The sequence below is a fragment of the Equus quagga genome, chromosome 18 (genome assembly GCF_021613505.1).
Source record: "Equus quagga isolate Etosha38 chromosome 18, UCLA_HA_Equagga_1.0, whole genome shotgun sequence".
NCBI classification, from domain to species: domain Eukaryota; kingdom Metazoa; phylum Chordata; class Mammalia; order Perissodactyla; family Equidae; genus Equus; species Equus quagga.
Window position 1 is genome coordinate 4,197,315 of NC_060284.1, and position 15,900 is coordinate 4,213,214.

Sequence of the window (15,900 nt, forward strand, 5' to 3'; positions counted from 1 at the left end):
TCTGGTTGTCACCCATCCACATCAGCATTCATTGGGACACTGTTGTTTACCTTGTTTACATCTGGTTTCCAATCACCAGTGACCTGTCCTCTCTCTCTTCCTCTCGCACCACTCTCTTGAGTAAATAGAATTACTCTGCTGAGGCACATGGGAAACCATGTGAAGTTTTTTCTTGTCTATATGTCTAGTCAGAGATTTTAAACTCAAATGCCTTTAGGGGCAGGTGAGTATAGTAGACCAGGTATAAGATGATAGGGAGTGTGGGTGAGAAAACCTAGAAATGGTGTGCTCCCCTCAAAGTCATTCAAGATCCAAGCGTTTAAAAACCCTATGCTTGCCAAATCAGACCTGCTTGTGGCCCAGGTTCGGTCTGTGATACACTTTACTCTGGGGTCTTGCCACTTCTCCAGGTCTGAGGCTACCTCAGTCTAGCAGTAATATTCAGATGTACTAAGCCTTTGCTGTATTTGGATCCTCCTAATTGCTCTGTTGTTTCTCTCATCCTCCCTGCTGGGCTCCGTCCTGGGAAGGAGGCAGGCATGCAGGTCCCCTTGTTTCCAGGGAATCATTTCCAGTTAAATTCTCCTCTGAGGCTTCCCTTCCCCTAGCCCAGAGGATTGTTCCTAGTCTAGAGTATGGGGAATAGAAAGCTCTTAACCATTTGCAGACTCCCAAGTCAATTGTATTGTCTTAGCACAAGTATTTTCTCCATTTCTTCTGGGGGTCTAACCCCAAAATCAAAGCCAAGAAAAGACTCTCGGTTTCTTTCTTTCTCCTGCATTCTCTCTTCCTTAAGACAAGGGGCATAAAATTCCTCAGCTGTTGCATGAAGAGGGAGAAGGATCATGGGGTGAAATATGGGAAAATATTATCCTGCTGTAGAATAAATGTGGTGTCCAGAACAAGAGACTTGTTCCCTAGACGACACCTGGCATGTCTTACATGTTGCTACATGTCTCACCTTGGAAGGAATATATTTGTTCACAGGAGACCCAGAGTGTGAAGGGGTTCTGAGTCACATTATACAAATATGATCAACAAGACTTCTGTACAACATTCAGAATCCAAGGCTGAGGGTGTAACAATCCAGATAGGCTAGCTTCCACTGTGATAAGAAATCACCTCAAAAATCTTGGTGGCTTACAACATAAAAATTTATTTCTTGCTCATGTTACATGTGCATCATGGTTCAGTCTTTTCTAGGGAGGTGGAGTCATCTTCACTGTGGAGCCCAAGCCGTTTGCTGACCATTGTGGCACAGAGGAAAGGGACAAGGGGAACCCTGGCTCTTAAAGCTTCTGCTTCCATTTGCCAAAGTACGTCACGTGGCCACTCCTGAGATAACAGGATGGGGAGGGCTATTTCATGAAGGGAAATCAGAATATTTTGTGGACAGAAATATAATATACCACGTAGGAAGTCCTGTATCCTTCTCTTTGGGGATCCTCTGTGGGACATCTAAGAACCCCCAAGGATTTGCATAGTTCAAATGAGGTCTTGTACCTGGCATAGTGATGGTCAATACATATTAGCCTTTATTATTATTAATAATATTCCATTAAGAAGGGAAATTCTTTCTATATGTTACCTATCTATAAATCTTTTGAGGATGAATGGAGGTCCTTCCAGTATTTCTTGCTTAAGCAGCAAAAGACACACTGGTGTGCTAGTCTCCAGCAAGATACAATATTACATAAAGAATGGCTGAGTAATGCAGAATATTTAGCACTGAGAAGAGAAGCTTCGGGTGGGACAAGATGGCTGTTTTCAAATATATGAATGTCTTTACATGAAGATGAATTACATAAATGAATAAGCTGAAGGTCCTCAGAAGACAGCCTTGTAGTAGAATAAATTTGTCTGGCATGGCTTAATTCTTCCAAGAACCTGCCTTTTGGGTCATGAAGCACTTTGAACTTTGTGGTGGTTGAAGAAGCAATAATATGAAACTTACACTGATACCGTGCTCACTACATGGCGGGTGTGGTTCCATATTTACACAAACTAACTCATTTAAGCTCACAACCACCCTATAAGATAGGAACTATTACTATTCCCATTTTTCAGGTGGAAAAATGAAGCACAGATGAAGGAACTGCTAGAGTCACACACCTGGTGAGTGGTAGAGAAAACAGATGAACTTGTCCGCCTCGCTCTAGAGTCCGCCCTCTTAACCTTTGTGTTCTATCGCCTTTCTCTACTTGGAATTCACTTGGAAACCCTCCTTTAATCAGTCTATCTTACAGCTGGTCATCGCATTTCTGATCTTTGTTTCTTCTCGGGGTCTTCATGAAACTTTGCAAGAAGACCCACTTTTAAATTATACTCCCTTCTCCACCTGTTTGGTTTGTCTTTCAGAATGGCTTGTCCATAGTGACCCCCCAGACAAGTGGGGTCTATGACCTGGCGTGGGGATCTGGGAGCCAAGTTTGGGAATGGTGTGATAGAGAGGTGGTGGTGGTGGGGGACGAGCTTGACTCTGGAGCTGGGAGGCTGGCCTGTCGTCATGGGGTGAAGAGGTGGGAATGCTATTTGAGAGCCAGATCAACAGGGAGCCAAGTCTCAAATCAGAGGGGTCTGGTGGCAAGATCAAAACTGGAACACAGCAATGATTTGGCAACAGGTTGGCAGCAGGAGGCTGACACATGACCTGGCAGGTTCAGGAGGGAAGATGCAGGTTAAAACTTGCAGAGATTCCTAAGAGGGAGGATCTGGAGGGAAGGACCCTGGTTGTCTCATGGGCCTGTGGAGGGAGCCAAGCCAGTCTGGACATGAGTGACCTTCTCCTTGCTGTTGGTATTTCTCCAGAGACCAGCAATCTGGTGCAGAACCCTCCTGACAGAGTCTTAGGAGCCTCTTTACTCAAGTCCTCGGGAGATGGGGGAGGGTACAGTAGTTATGTCCTTTGACCCTGATGCCTGGGTTCAAGTCCCAATTCTGCCACTTACCGGATCAATGACAACTGGGGATAAATTGCCTAACCTCTTAGTGTCTTAGTTTCTTCATCTATAAAATAAAAGATCACAGTGTTACTCCGGAGGTCTCTGAATCAGCGTACACAGTGATTAAAGAGCATGGGTTCTGCAGTCAGGATGCTCGATTTACGTCCTTAATCTTCCACTTATGTCTACCGGACCTCAGGCAGGTTACCAGATGTCTAGCTTTGGTTTTAAGGTCTATAAAGTCGACACACAATAATAGGCCACCTATGTATGGAATAGGACTGTTGTAAAAATTAATACTATATATAACATACAATAATAATATAATTATAAAGTTATATAATAAATAAATGAATTATAAATATAGGTAAATAGAGAGAGAGAGAGAGAGAGAAAGGGAACTGGCCTGGCAAGTGGCGAATACTCAATAAACGTTGGTTATAATCTTTACTGCCCTTATCAGAAGACCAAACTGAGAAGGCTCCCGCAGGTGGGATCCCCTTCACCCACCCAGTCTTGATGAGCTAGACTTGGGCAGAATAAACTCAGTATTCGGTTCCAGTCCCTTCATCCAGCTGGAGCAGGAAGGAAGTTGCACACCTCCCGGCAGTTAACTTTGCACGGAGCAAAGACACACCCAAAGGCATCTGATCCCCAGCCATGCCTACTAACCCCAAGGCAATTTCTAGAAGGAATTCTTCTATTGATTGTGGTTAGGAAGGTGGGGTGAAGAGTGGGAGTGACACAGTTCTGTCTGTCCTTACTACCAGATGGACAAATGAGAGCCAAGTTCTGAGTGAGACATCATCATGACATCATTCTGTTTGGAGGGTAGAGCACAAGGGTTGCTTGCTTTGCTTCTGGTGTTTCATGGTGAAAAGACCGAGGGTGGGAGTTCAGCATCTTTCTATCCTCAGAGCACCTCCTCGCAGACTGTTATTCCAGGAGCGAGTTGTAAATAGTCTGTTGCTCATGGAGAATAACGGCTCATGCCAGGTAAATATGCAGAATGTTGATTTTTTCCCTCCCAGTTCTTTTTTTTAACTGCTTGGGGACTTTTTTTTTTTGGCTGAGAGAGCAGGCTTGTAAAATAAATGCTACTGCCTCTTTTCTTAACTGTTAAGATGTTATAGGTTAATAACCATGTGAGCCAGTAACATTTTGGGATAAGATGATTCTTTCACTTGTAAGAATGCACTTTTGTCACAAATAATGTCATGTAAGTCCTTTATCCACCATTGATTCTTCTCTCAATACAACCTTTTAGCTTCTTGAGTGTAATGAGTGCCTACAGGGAGAAAGGAGCCTGGCACACTGGGACCAATATCTTGTCCCTTCTTGTCCCATTATTTTCCAGCTTTCTTTCCTGAATCTTGGCATGTCCCAGTCACCAGCCTTTTTTCTCTCTGTCCAGAGAGCTTCAAGGAGGGCAAAGAGAGAAATAACTTTATCCACTTGTTCATTCAGCAGTGAGGCTGCCATTCAGTTATATTTGCTCTCTGTGTCTGGACCCTTCACCAGCTGTGTGGATCCGTGATGGACAAGATGAAGCCAATTGTTCATCAAACACAACAGAAGTAAGGCCAAAGTGATGACAGAAAGACAGTGATGGAGAGGTGATGGCTGGAAGAATGGGGGGTAATTTTTGAAGTGGGTCAGTATCCTATCTGTGAACTGTGGTTGGGGTAATCACATCATTAAAAAAATCCAGTGAGGTATATTAAATTACATTCCAAAGGTACACTTTGAAGTACATTACAGTATGTGACATGATCCCTGATGACCAAGAGATCCTCTGACGTGCTGAGATGATTCTGGGTGGTGCATGGGCATGGCTTTAGACAATATTAAACTGACTATGGAGGAAGTATTCCCTTCCTAATTCTATCTTGAGTTCTGTGATTACAGATAAACAGAGTCCCATTTAGATGCCATCTGTCTTACACACCTCTCTCACACTTGTAAACAACCCCTTACTTTTTCTTTTTTAGCAAAGATTAAGCTCAGAAACTTAATGGGCAGACAGTCAGTAGATTCCAGCTGGAATTTGGTAGCCTTATTTTATTTTTCTTGCATTTATTTTAGTGTATCCTTTTATTTATGGTTACTGAGTTATATACAGTTTCTTTTTCAAATAAATTATTTAAACAAATTGAGTCGATATAAAGAAACATGATCAGCAGATAAGAGCCAAGGTGCTACAAGGTTACAGCAGATGGTGAGAGCAGGCTGGAAATGAGTAAGGTGTAGTCAACAGGAGCACTGTGCTCCGAGTGAGACAATCTGGGGCTGAGTCCCTGCTGCCCCACCAGCTAGCTCTGTGACATTTGGCAGTTCACCTAAACTCTCAGAAACTTAGTTTTCCCCTCTGTACAATAGGAACAAGACTCTCTACCTTCTTTGCAAGCTTGTGAGAATGTGATGAAGGAATGCGTGACGTGTGATCCAAGGTGGACTCTTTATTACCATCGAGTGAAGTTGCAGAGGCAACATGGCATGACGTTGAGTATGCCGGGAGGAGGAGGCGCTGGCCAACGATAGCAGAGTACTTATTACAGGCAAAGTGCTGGCTGTCTCTGAGGACAGAAAGGTGAATAAAGTTTGGTCCCTGCCCTCAGAGTTTACTTTGTCTACAGCAGAGACAAACACTTAGATGTATATTATCTTGAAGACTGCGATAAATAGTATAAATGGGTTTAAAACCCTAGGCAAAGCAGAAGTTGATCACATGAGTGTATGTGATAAGAATAGCTACCATTTATGGAGTTTGTTCCTCACAATTTGGGAACTGAGGTCAGAGAAGCCAATGATCAGAGAGGCTAAATAATGGTTAGTAATTGGGCCATGGTTAATCATGGCGATGATGTTCATGATCCAATACTTATTATGTGCCAGCACTGTGCTGAATCCTCTATATCCATTATCTCATTGAAGCCTCACCACTAGCCGGTGAGATAACTGCTATCTCCCTTTCGCAGATAAGCAAACTAAAGTTCACAGAGCAGGAGACTTGCAGAGTTAGTGAACAGGCCCTGTTGCAATTTGATCCCAGGGGCGTTTGACTCCAAAACCTGTTTCTTCCACTTCCTCTGCTTCCGGTCAGCACGGAGCTGTGGCACCCTTAGGTGGCTGCACGTGGGGAAGGGCTGTCGAGGGCTCTTTTGTGCAATTCTCCATTCCAGACCTGGCTGGGTTTCTGCAATGAGTTTACCCATGTCACAACTCCTCTTTCTGTTTCATAATCGAAGCTCCTAAGCTCCTAAGGCATGAAGTTCTAAGACCCTGTGAGTTGGCTAGCCCTGCTCATGAGGCTGTAAGGTGATGTTGGTAAAGACATTTCAAAAGTGGTCAAAAGAACCGGGCAATAGGGCAGGTAGGGTATAGCGCATTACTTTTGGGGGCTAGAAGCCCTATTTCCTGTGGGAACTTACAGAATCCATTCCTGATAGCTACAAAGGGAACTTCCAGATGTACTAAAGCCACCTCCTCATTTTAGAAAGAGAAGAAAGAGGTTGAGGGCTAAGGTCCCACAGCAGGCAGAGGAATCAAGAGACCACACACCTCCCCTCTCAATGCTCATTTCACTAGAGCAGTGGTTTTCAGTGCCGTCTCCAGATCAGCAGCCTCAGTGCCACCTGGGAACTTGCTAGAATGCCCACCTCAGACCCACAGAATCAGAATCACCCCCTGGAGTGCTTTGGATGCATGCTCAGGTTTGAGAAGGACTGCAAAGTATTTGCTAGATATTATCTAGTTATATAGCATATGTTATATAGCATATATGGCAGGAAGAAAAGGGAGATATAAGTGGCACCATCCCCTTTCATTAGAAGCTCTTCTCCCTCCTTGTTTCCAGGTGAAGGGGCTCAGTGCAACAACCTCCTGAGGTCTACAGCACACTCTGAGATAGTTTAGACATGGGAAGGAGCCTATGGAACAGATGCTGGCCTGGGGTCGGTGGCCTGGGTCTGCTGCCAGGTAGCCGGATACAAGGCACTATCCCACTGTCTGTGTGAGGAGGCAGTGGGGGAGAGGGGCTGGGCTGGGGGTACTATGCTAGGCTCCCCCTCCAGCCCCCTGACAGAGACAGAGCAGCCAGGCATCTCGAGGAGACTCTTCCCCACGCTGTCCCCACGATCTGTGTGGGTCCCTCCCCATCCGTAAGCCATGTGTGGTGACTCTCAGATCTCAGCGGTGCATTTCCCCAGAGGCAGGAGGCCTATGGAAGGAGGGTAGAGGAGGGGAACGGGTGAAATGCAAAGGAGTTGGGAAGGCACCTGTGTGCCCTGCCGAAGATTTTTTACTTTATCTTGAAGAGACAATAATATCCGAGGTGGGGAAATAATAGAAATTGACTTGCACTTTAGCAATATCTCTGGCAGCTGCATCGAGGAGGGACTGGAGAAACTGGAGACTCCTGGGGGTTATTGCACTAGTCCAAGTTGGGAGTAAGGGCTGCAGGCAAGGAACAGATTTAAGAGGACAGGGATTGGGATGTGCAGGGAAGGGAGGAGGGGGGGCAGCCCCATTTGGACTTGGTGAGTTGTAGGTGTAGAGACAACTTGCTGGGCCCTGACGTCCTGGAACCACCTGGCTATAAGGTCCTGAGCGCAGGTGAGCCATCATCCCCTCCTTCCTTCTTCCCAGGACGGCGCTTTGGAGTCAGGCAGCTGAGCGTTGGAAACCCCCGCTGGAATGTCGCCTCCACGAGGGCAGGCTTCCATCTCTCTGGTTCACAGCTGTATGCCGAGCGTCTAGAACGGTGTCTGGCACACAGTGGGTGCTCAATAAACACCTGCTGAACGCGTGAATCAAAGGATGAATGGCCATATTCCAGCCTCCGTTCTCATCTGTGAATACCCTACCCCGAAGGGTTGCCGCGTAAGGAAAGCACCCAGCCCCGAACTTGACGCACAGTAGGCGCGCAACAAGTTGTATTTTTCCTTGCCCTCACAGTTGGAGGGGTCCTTAGGCGACCACAGAAGACTGGCTTCTGTCCCTCGCGCCTTCTCCGCCTCCCTTCGCCCCGCGGCCCCGCGGGATGAGGGGAGCGCGCGGGCGGGGAGGACGCTGCGGGCGCAGCGGGCCGGGGAGGGGGCGCGGCGGGCGGCGGGCAGCGGGCCGGGGAGGGGGCGCGGCCGGGCGGCGCGGGGCCGCTCTCCCCGCTGACGTCAGGCGCCAGGCCCGCGCGGCCGGCGGGCTCGGAGCGGGGGCGGGCGGAGGCGGCGCCGCCCAGCGGGATCCGGGCCGGAGGCCTCCGGGAGCGCCGCGTCCCGGCCGGCCGAGGGGGCGTCCATTTGGCCGCTTCGGGGAGAGAGGCGCGGGCCTCCGGTTCCTGGCGGCGGGGAGCGCATCCGTCCACCCTCGGCGGAGGTGGGCGCCGTGCCGGCTGTGCGGGTGGCGGGCAGCAGGCAGGGCGACTCCGGGGATGTGACAGCCGCCGGGGAGGGGCGGAGGCGCGGAATGAACGCTGCCCACGTGCGGGGACCCCGGCAGGGGCTCAGCTCCCGGCCGCCCGGGCGCGCTGGCAGTCGCCGCCTGCCCCGCTTCCCCCGCGCGGCGGAGACGGCGTGGGGCACGAGATGGAGGGAGGGATGGCGTGGGACCGGCCGCGCGGACCTCTGAGCCCCGAAGGCTGAGCGTGCCGGGGCGGGGGCTCGGAGTTCCCCGCTCGCGGCGTGGGGGCGAGGAGGGCGGGGAGGTGTAGCGTGGCGCCTTACTCCGCCTTCGAGCCGGCCCCGCGCGGGGCCGAGGGGAGGGGTTGTCTCCAAAGTCTCTCCTTCCCCTGCAGGGGCGGCCGGCCAGTCCCCGCGCGAGCCCAGGGTGTCAGCGGCGGGCAGAAGGAAGAAAGTTCCCGGGGCTTCTCCGGGGCCGCTGTCCGGCCGCCCCCTCCTCGCCAAGGCCATGGCTTCCAAACTCCTGCGCGCGGTCATCCTGGGGCCACCCGGCTCGGGCAAGGGCACCGTGTGCCAGAGGATCGCCCAGAACTTTGGCCTCCAGCATCTCTCCAGCGGCCACTTCTTGCGGGAGAACATCAAGGCCAACACGGGTGAGGGGGTGCGGGGCGAGGGGCGGGGGCGAGCGGAGTGGGATGAGGTCAGGCCGGGGAGACGATCCGCCCCAGGGGCCCGGGCTCCTCTGCCACGGGCGCCCTTCCCCCGCCCGCGTGTGGTCGCAGGCTCCTACGTGCCGGGGCGCATGCAGCCGGTGGCCCGCGCCCGGGAGCCTTAACCGCGCCCGGGGGGGAGGCCAGGGCTCGCGGGGAGGAGGCTGGGAGGTGCGCGCGGCTCGTCTCTGCGCCCGGGCTCCTCCTGCCTCGGGGAAGAGCCGCTGTGCACCGAGCTGAGCGCCAGGCGGCTGCCGACCCGAGCACCCCTCTCGCCCCGCTTCCTTAAGGCGAAGCCGTCCCCTGCTCCCCTCGTCCTTGGTGAGCCGCGGCGCCCCCTCCTCTCCCGGAGCCCCGGCCCAGCGCCGCCCACCTGTGGGAGTCGGGCCGGGCTGCGCCGGGGGCACCTGTGGCGCCGCGGGACTCGCCGCGCGCCCTTCCAGCCCCTCCGCGCCGCCTCGGGCCTCTGGGCTGAGCCGTGGGTAGCTTTGAAAGGCCTGTCTGTTCGCTGCCGCCTTCTAAGGTAAAGTCACCCCAGACTCCCCCTCCTCCCCAAGCCGGGGCCTGGCTGTTAGGAGACCAGTGGGAGCCTCGATCTGACGAATTACGTTTTGAATCCAGCTTCCCTGGAAATGGCTTCTTGAGAATGCCTCCCTTGGCTTGCGTGGTGAATTTGGGGATACAGGTCGCCGATCTCTTAGTCTTGCGGTCCGGCCCTTCTCCCCTCCCCTTCCACCCCGCATTCACACCAGTTCGTAAGGAATTGGCGTTAAAAGGCGAGAGGGAGCTGTGGTGCTGCTGCGGGGTCCACAGCCCTTCTGGGATGCAGATGCTCATCATTAGCGACTCGTTTGTGAAAACTTGGTCTTGCGAATGAGGGGCTCTGCTATCGCCTCTGTTCTCATCGGTGTCCGCGGGGCTCATTGCCATTATAGGGTGGCTATGGAGGGATCTTCGTTACAGAAGCAAAGATGAGTTTCAAGAAGTGGGTGGAGCACTGTGCTGGAAAACAGAAAGCTTAAAAGCTAGGAATTAAGAAGTATCTCAAAGGCAGAGTTTTATTCATTATCTCTTAAGCCGGTTGCAAAAGATTTTACTTTGATTTTCAAGAATATCTCCCCCCACCCCTAGCTCTCAGAAGGAAGAGTTCTCTGTACCAGATTGCACCTCGAATTTTCTCTTGCACCTGGAATTTTCTCATGCGGGTGTTGTTAGCTCAGTTGGGTTTGTTTTAATTTTAATACCACATTCAAATGCATTTTCTTCTTCCTGTGTTTGGAATGCAGCTTGGGGAGGGAGCTGTATGAGAGGGCAGGCTGGCTCTCAGCCAACTGACTTTGTGATTGGGTGGGCTTCTCGGTGATAGGGAGAAGGCATAGTGATGGCAGGGCCCGCCAGGGTGGGGTTGAGCCGGTTTCTTAGCCTTCCCTAGACCTGGCGGGAGCAACTTCAAAACGTCCATCAGGGGACTGCATTAGTGGCTCTCTCCATTTTTAAAGAGAGTGTCATGGGAAGTGGCTTATTTCTTAGAGGTTTTGAAAAGTTTCCACTTGCTGTTTTCCCTTATTCTCATTTTTTTTCATTTTAACTTTCTTTTGTTCTGAATTTTAGTTTCTGTTCTCTTCCAAATGGCTTCATTTCCCCCTACTGTTTCTCCCTGGACTAAGAAGTGACTATGAAATGTTTAGATTCTCTTTTTCTTTTTTCTGTTGGGAATCAAGTAGCTTTTGCATAAACCAATTTAAAAACTGTTTGTTGGGGAAAGAAGAAAAATAAAGGACAGCAATTTGTTTTGAGAGTGGCTTCTTTCTCGTGGACGTAGGCGTTCTCGGATTATCTTTCTCTCTCAGAAGGTCTAAGAGTCTTACAGGCTCGCTGCCTGGTAAATAACACATTTCACAGTATTTATTTTTCTGTTACCTGCTGTTTGCTTTTAGCTAATTTCCCGGTAGAGAAGCATAACAGCCCCTCTGTATGTACCCTTTATAGTTGAAGGTTTGAAGGAGACCATGAGGCATGGCAAAACCCCAGGCGTTAAAACCTTGGTAGGAGTTTGAATTGGAGAGTAGCTCAACCATCTGCTGCAGCCTGATTGCCGGCCTACCCCTGTCCACATGGCTTTCCTGCAGCCACTGCCTGGTGAGAAGCTGCTCCTGCAGAGTAGGGCTATTCATTGCTTCTGGAACTCTTCCCTCCCCTGCCCTGGCAGAATTCGTCTCCTTCCTCTGCACATAGCTTGTTGATTCCGTTGCTGCTGTCACGTATGGTTGTAAGGCAGCGCAGCAAATGTCAGTCAGATTCATCTAATAGATATTTCCTGAGTACCTGCCATGTGTCAGTCAGTGTTCTAGGTGCTGGGGGCTAGAGCAGTATTTCAGATAATCTCGTGCCCCTTGGTGTCCCTTCTACCTTCACGATGTTCCAGTTGCCACTGAGACTTAGAGAATTGGTACTGGCAAAGTGCTTAGTGCATCTAAGGACTTCAGCAAGTCTGTTTTGAAGGTGTGGGTCATGAACTCTATCTTCATCTTCCCCAGAAGGAGTCAAACAGTCTTCCAGCCATCAAGTCCATCCTGCTTAATTAGCCCTGATTTACTGTCAAAGTTTGTACTTACTTTGGGTCTGAGATTAGCCGCGTGATGGCTGTCACCCATTGGCTCTGCCTAGTCAGCCTGGAGCGGTGCAGGCCGAGACTTATCAAATACCTTGTTTGAAGACGCACCCCCAAATCTTTGGCTCATGTTTTCTTTAGCAATTTGCATGAGTAAATAGAAGGGAGAGTTCTCTTAGGTTGCCAGGAGCTGGGCCCTACACTCTGTCATAAGGAATATTAGCTTTTCTGTGTGTGTGTGCATGTGTATACAGATGTATGAGCACATGCACACACACAAACACACACACATGGCTGGCACTCAGTAGTAAGTTCCATTAAACCTTTTTTTTTCCTTTTTCAGTGAAGAAGATTGGCCCTGAGTTAACATCTGTTGCCAATCTCCCTCTTTTTGCTTGAGGAAGATTGTCCCTGAGCTAACACCTATGCCGATCTTCCTCCATTTTGTATGTGGGATGCCACCACAGCATGGCTTGATGAGCAGCGTGTTGGTCTGCCCTTGGGATCTGAACCTGCAGACCCTGGGCTGCCAAAGTGGAGCGTGCAAACTTAACCTCTACGCCACCGGTCTGTCCCCTAAACCTTTTTATATTTGGTGATAGTTTCTTCTGTTGAGTGATGGATGACTGAAACCTCCCTTGAGGGATGTGAGAATGCTTTCTTGAAGGTTGGACAAATAGTGGTATTTTAAAAAATCACATTATTCTGTGCTGGGTCTATTATCTCGTGTGCAGGAAAATTGGCACAGTTTCCTATGGAAGCAACTCGGACTTGACTGAGAGAAAAGATGTTCAAGAACAAACCTGTTTCTGCTCTTAATTAATATTAACTGCAGCTCTTTCTGGGGTTTGCCAATGGGACTAGCATTTCAAATTAGACTGGGCTGAGCCTCTCTTCTCTGAAAAGATGACCTAGTTCAGAGGGCTCAGCGTTTTTTGGTACTCATTAAGGATAAATGTGTCTTTTCTTATGTAAGGGTGAGCACTTCTGAGAATTGGAAGATGCAGAGGTTCTATTAGGCTTGAGAGACAGAGGTCAACAGTGTAACTAAAGCAACTTTAAATGTTAACCTTTTTGTAGACCGTATAGGGTCTTGGCTTATTACAGGATTTCTAGAATATGCTGTATTCCTTTTTTTTTTCCTAGCCTGGTGAGATTTGGCATGGAGCGCAGGTCAAGGATCTGACCAGTTTTGAGGCATCTCTCCAGTCTGAAGGTCCACCCACATCTCTTTATTTTTCTGATTTCTTTGTCTGAGGGTTTGTGCGCGTATTTGAAGAGTTATTTATGACTTGAATGAGCTGTCCCATGACAGTAAGTCTGCCTTAGCCACACGCTCAGCCGAATCTGAGCATTCTTCCAGTATGGTAGTTTTTAAAAAGTTGCTTTTTCTGATCAAAGTCATGCCTTATAGAAAATTTGGAAAATGTGAAACTGTGGAAGAAACTGAAGAGACAAGTAAAAATTACCCATAATACCACTCAGACACTTGAAAAGTCTAACGGAAGTTATTTTTCGGTTCTTTTCTGCATATTTGCCCCGCTACCCCCAACAAACTAACTTGGCATTATATTAGTTGATAATCTTTCCCCTTCCACTTAGATCTGTTTTGTGAGCACTTTCCTGTGTTCTTAAAGCTTCTTCAAAAACCTTTGTAATTTCTATACAGTGTTCCATTCATTTACCGGATGTTTTTTGAGTGCCCACTCACATATTCCTTTGTTCTTAGAGGTGAGAGTCCACAGCGAGGTGAGGGGACAGAAGCTGAGCACATATGGAATGAACAGGATGGTCTGCAATACGGGTGCATGTTGTGAAGGAAATGAACCAGTGATGCGTGGGTGACCAAGGCTAAGGTGGACTCTCCTAGGCTGTGTGATGAGGGCTGCCTCTCTGGGAGGTGAGTAACCACGGAATGAACACATCCTGCTCTAGGAGCAGAGTGTTCCAGGGAGGAGGGATGGCAAGGGCAAAGGCCCTAAGGTGAGAACCAGCATGGCTCATTTGAGGAACAGAAAGAAAGGCCGTATGTTCAGGGAGCAAGGGGCATGTGGACAGAGGTCAGGAGAGAGAGATGAGCAGGTCCTAGAAAAGATTGGATTCTATTCTAAGGGCACTGGAAACCTATTGAAGGGTTTTAAATAGGACAGTGACATGAATGGATTTATTTTCTAAAAGTCGACCTTTGGGATGCTGTGTGAAGTGACTCCAGGTGAGTGAGTGGTACCAGGGAGACCAGTGCGGATGAGGAGAGTAGGCTGTCACTTGGACTGGGTGGTAGTGGCAAAGGAGGAGGGGGTGAAGGGCTTTAGGATATGCATGAAGGCAGCGCCAACTGAACGGAAGGAGTCGGTTGTGGGTGACGGAGAGGAGGTGATCGACAGCGAGTCCTGGGATTTCAGCCTGGACGGCTGAGAGTTGAACTAGAGTGTGTCTGACCAAATGGTGTGGGACGTTTGGGCTATTTGCTGTTTAATAATGCTCTTCTGAATGTCACTGTATGTAAATCATTGGATAAATAGACTTTCTTTGGGATAGCTTACTAGGAATAAAATGACCCAACCAGAATAGTTTTCAAACCTTAGCAGAAGAAGGGAGTTTTAAACTTGCCTTGCAAACATCCAGTCACGATCTCGGTGTAAAAGTGGCTGCTACGTCTGCTTTATTCCTGTACTTTTTGGTCTTACTATTGTATTCGAGTACAGACACAGATACACGTACATTTGTATGTATGTATTTGAACTCTTGTTTTCTGATGATAGAGATAGTATGTGTAAGTTATCAAAAGTTTAGAAAGCCAAGAAAGATAAAGAAAACAAACACTTGTAATCCCACTAACTGGAAGGAAAAAACACTGTTAATACTTTTATATACTGTATATCTTTCCAGACTTTTTCAAGAATATGCTGTGTATTACTGTCTTGAAAATTCCTTCTTTGTTTCACAGTGTATCATTCAATATTTTCCAATGCCATTCCCATTGGTTCTTTGAGTTTAGTGCCCTTGTACTATTTCAATATAATTTTTCCTCCCTTTTTGACTTTTTTGGAAAGGTCATACATGAAGATGGTAACGTTTTCCAAGAAGTCACTGGGAGTGGAGTGGGAGGTCTCCCCTCCCTGACCCCTGGCTCCTCAGTTAGACTCCATTCGGGTACCTGCTTTTTACTTTTCTTGGATGTTCATCCAAAGAATTTGAGCATACATATATATTGTGTATGTATATATAGCAGTGCCTCTTGTTTTAAAAAAGTGTACACATTTATACTTCGTTTTGCGTTCCTTTTTTTAAACTTAGAGTGGCTTAAACATTGGTTTCTACTAGCGTGTGTCATTCTTCCTCATTCCTGTAAAAAATGGCTGCATGCTCTTTTATCGTAGAGCTGGACCATATTTTCTAACCGGCCATTCGCAAATGTTTTGGTCTCAGGACTTCTTAACACATTTCAAACTCATCGAGAACTCCAAAGAGCCTTTGTTTCTATGGGTTATACCTATAGATACTAACCATGTTAGAAATTAAATCTGAGAAATTTAAAAGATATCTATTAATTCATTAAAAATTACAAGAATAAACTTGTTACATGCTAACATGATGTTTTTCTATGAAGAATAACTATTTTCCAAACCAAAATCCAATGAGAAGAGCAGTGTTTTTGCATATTTGCAAATCTCTTTGAGGTCTGGCTTAATAAAAGAAAGCTAGATCCTCATATCTGGTTCTTCATTTAGTCTGTGTGCCGTGTTGTTTTGGTTAAAGTATTGGAAAAATATCTGACTTCACATAGATATGTAGCTAGAGAAATGGGGAAATTCACAGACCCCTGAAAGAGTCATTGACCCTCAGGTGTCCTTGGACCACACTTTGAGAACCGCTGATTTAACTAGTCCTCTGTTGATGGGAATTTAGGTTATTTACAGTCCTTTGGTAAACACGCATGCTGCACTGAATGTCCTGGTAAATGTGTCTTTCAACAAATGACTGCGTGCCTGGCACTGTTGGCTTGTGGGATCCGAAGAGGTGAGACAAGCTCTGTTCCCTGAAGGAGCTGCTGTTTACTGGGAGAGGGAGGTAAGCAAACTGTTTACTGGGAGAGGCAGGTAAGCAAACAAGTACAAAGTAGGAGGCTGCCAGATGTGCATGGTAGGTCCTGGGGGACACAGCGAAGAGGGGGCCCGCCCAGCATTCAGGAGGAGGGGTGTTAGGGAAAGCTTTGTAGAGGAGATGATCCCCAAGCTGTG

The 15,900-nt window shown here is 48.2% G+C and overlaps 1 protein-coding gene and 1 long non-coding RNA gene across 4 annotated transcripts in view; both read left to right on the plus strand.

Moving 5' to 3' along the window:
* The first annotated feature begins 1,202 nt into the window (after nucleotides 1–1,202).
* On the plus strand, nucleotides 1,203–4,503 carry LOC124229827 (uncharacterized). Its single transcript, XR_006886005.1, has 3 exons — nucleotides 1,203–1,316; nucleotides 2,068–2,115; nucleotides 4,410–4,503. It is a non-coding gene; the product is annotated as an uncharacterized LOC124229827 (long non-coding RNA).
* Nucleotides 4,504–8,144: 3,641 nt separating this feature from the next.
* The window catches only part of AK4 (adenylate kinase 4), a 66,544-nt gene continuing 58,788 nt past the window's right edge, over nucleotides 8,145–15,900 (plus strand). The window contains exons 1-2 of one of the 3 annotated variants that reach the window (XM_046645352.1): nucleotides 8,145–8,315; nucleotides 8,734–8,991. In XM_046645352.1, coding sequence (XP_046501308.1) covers nucleotides 8,847–8,991 — 145 coding nt within the window. In that variant the 5' untranslated portion in view covers nucleotides 8,145–8,315; nucleotides 8,734–8,846. Of the gene's footprint in view, nucleotides 8,316–8,733; nucleotides 8,992–12,815; nucleotides 12,876–13,388; nucleotides 13,560–15,900 lie in introns of those variants that run through there. The other 2 variants (XM_046645351.1, XM_046645353.1) reach the window with 2 other exon arrangements.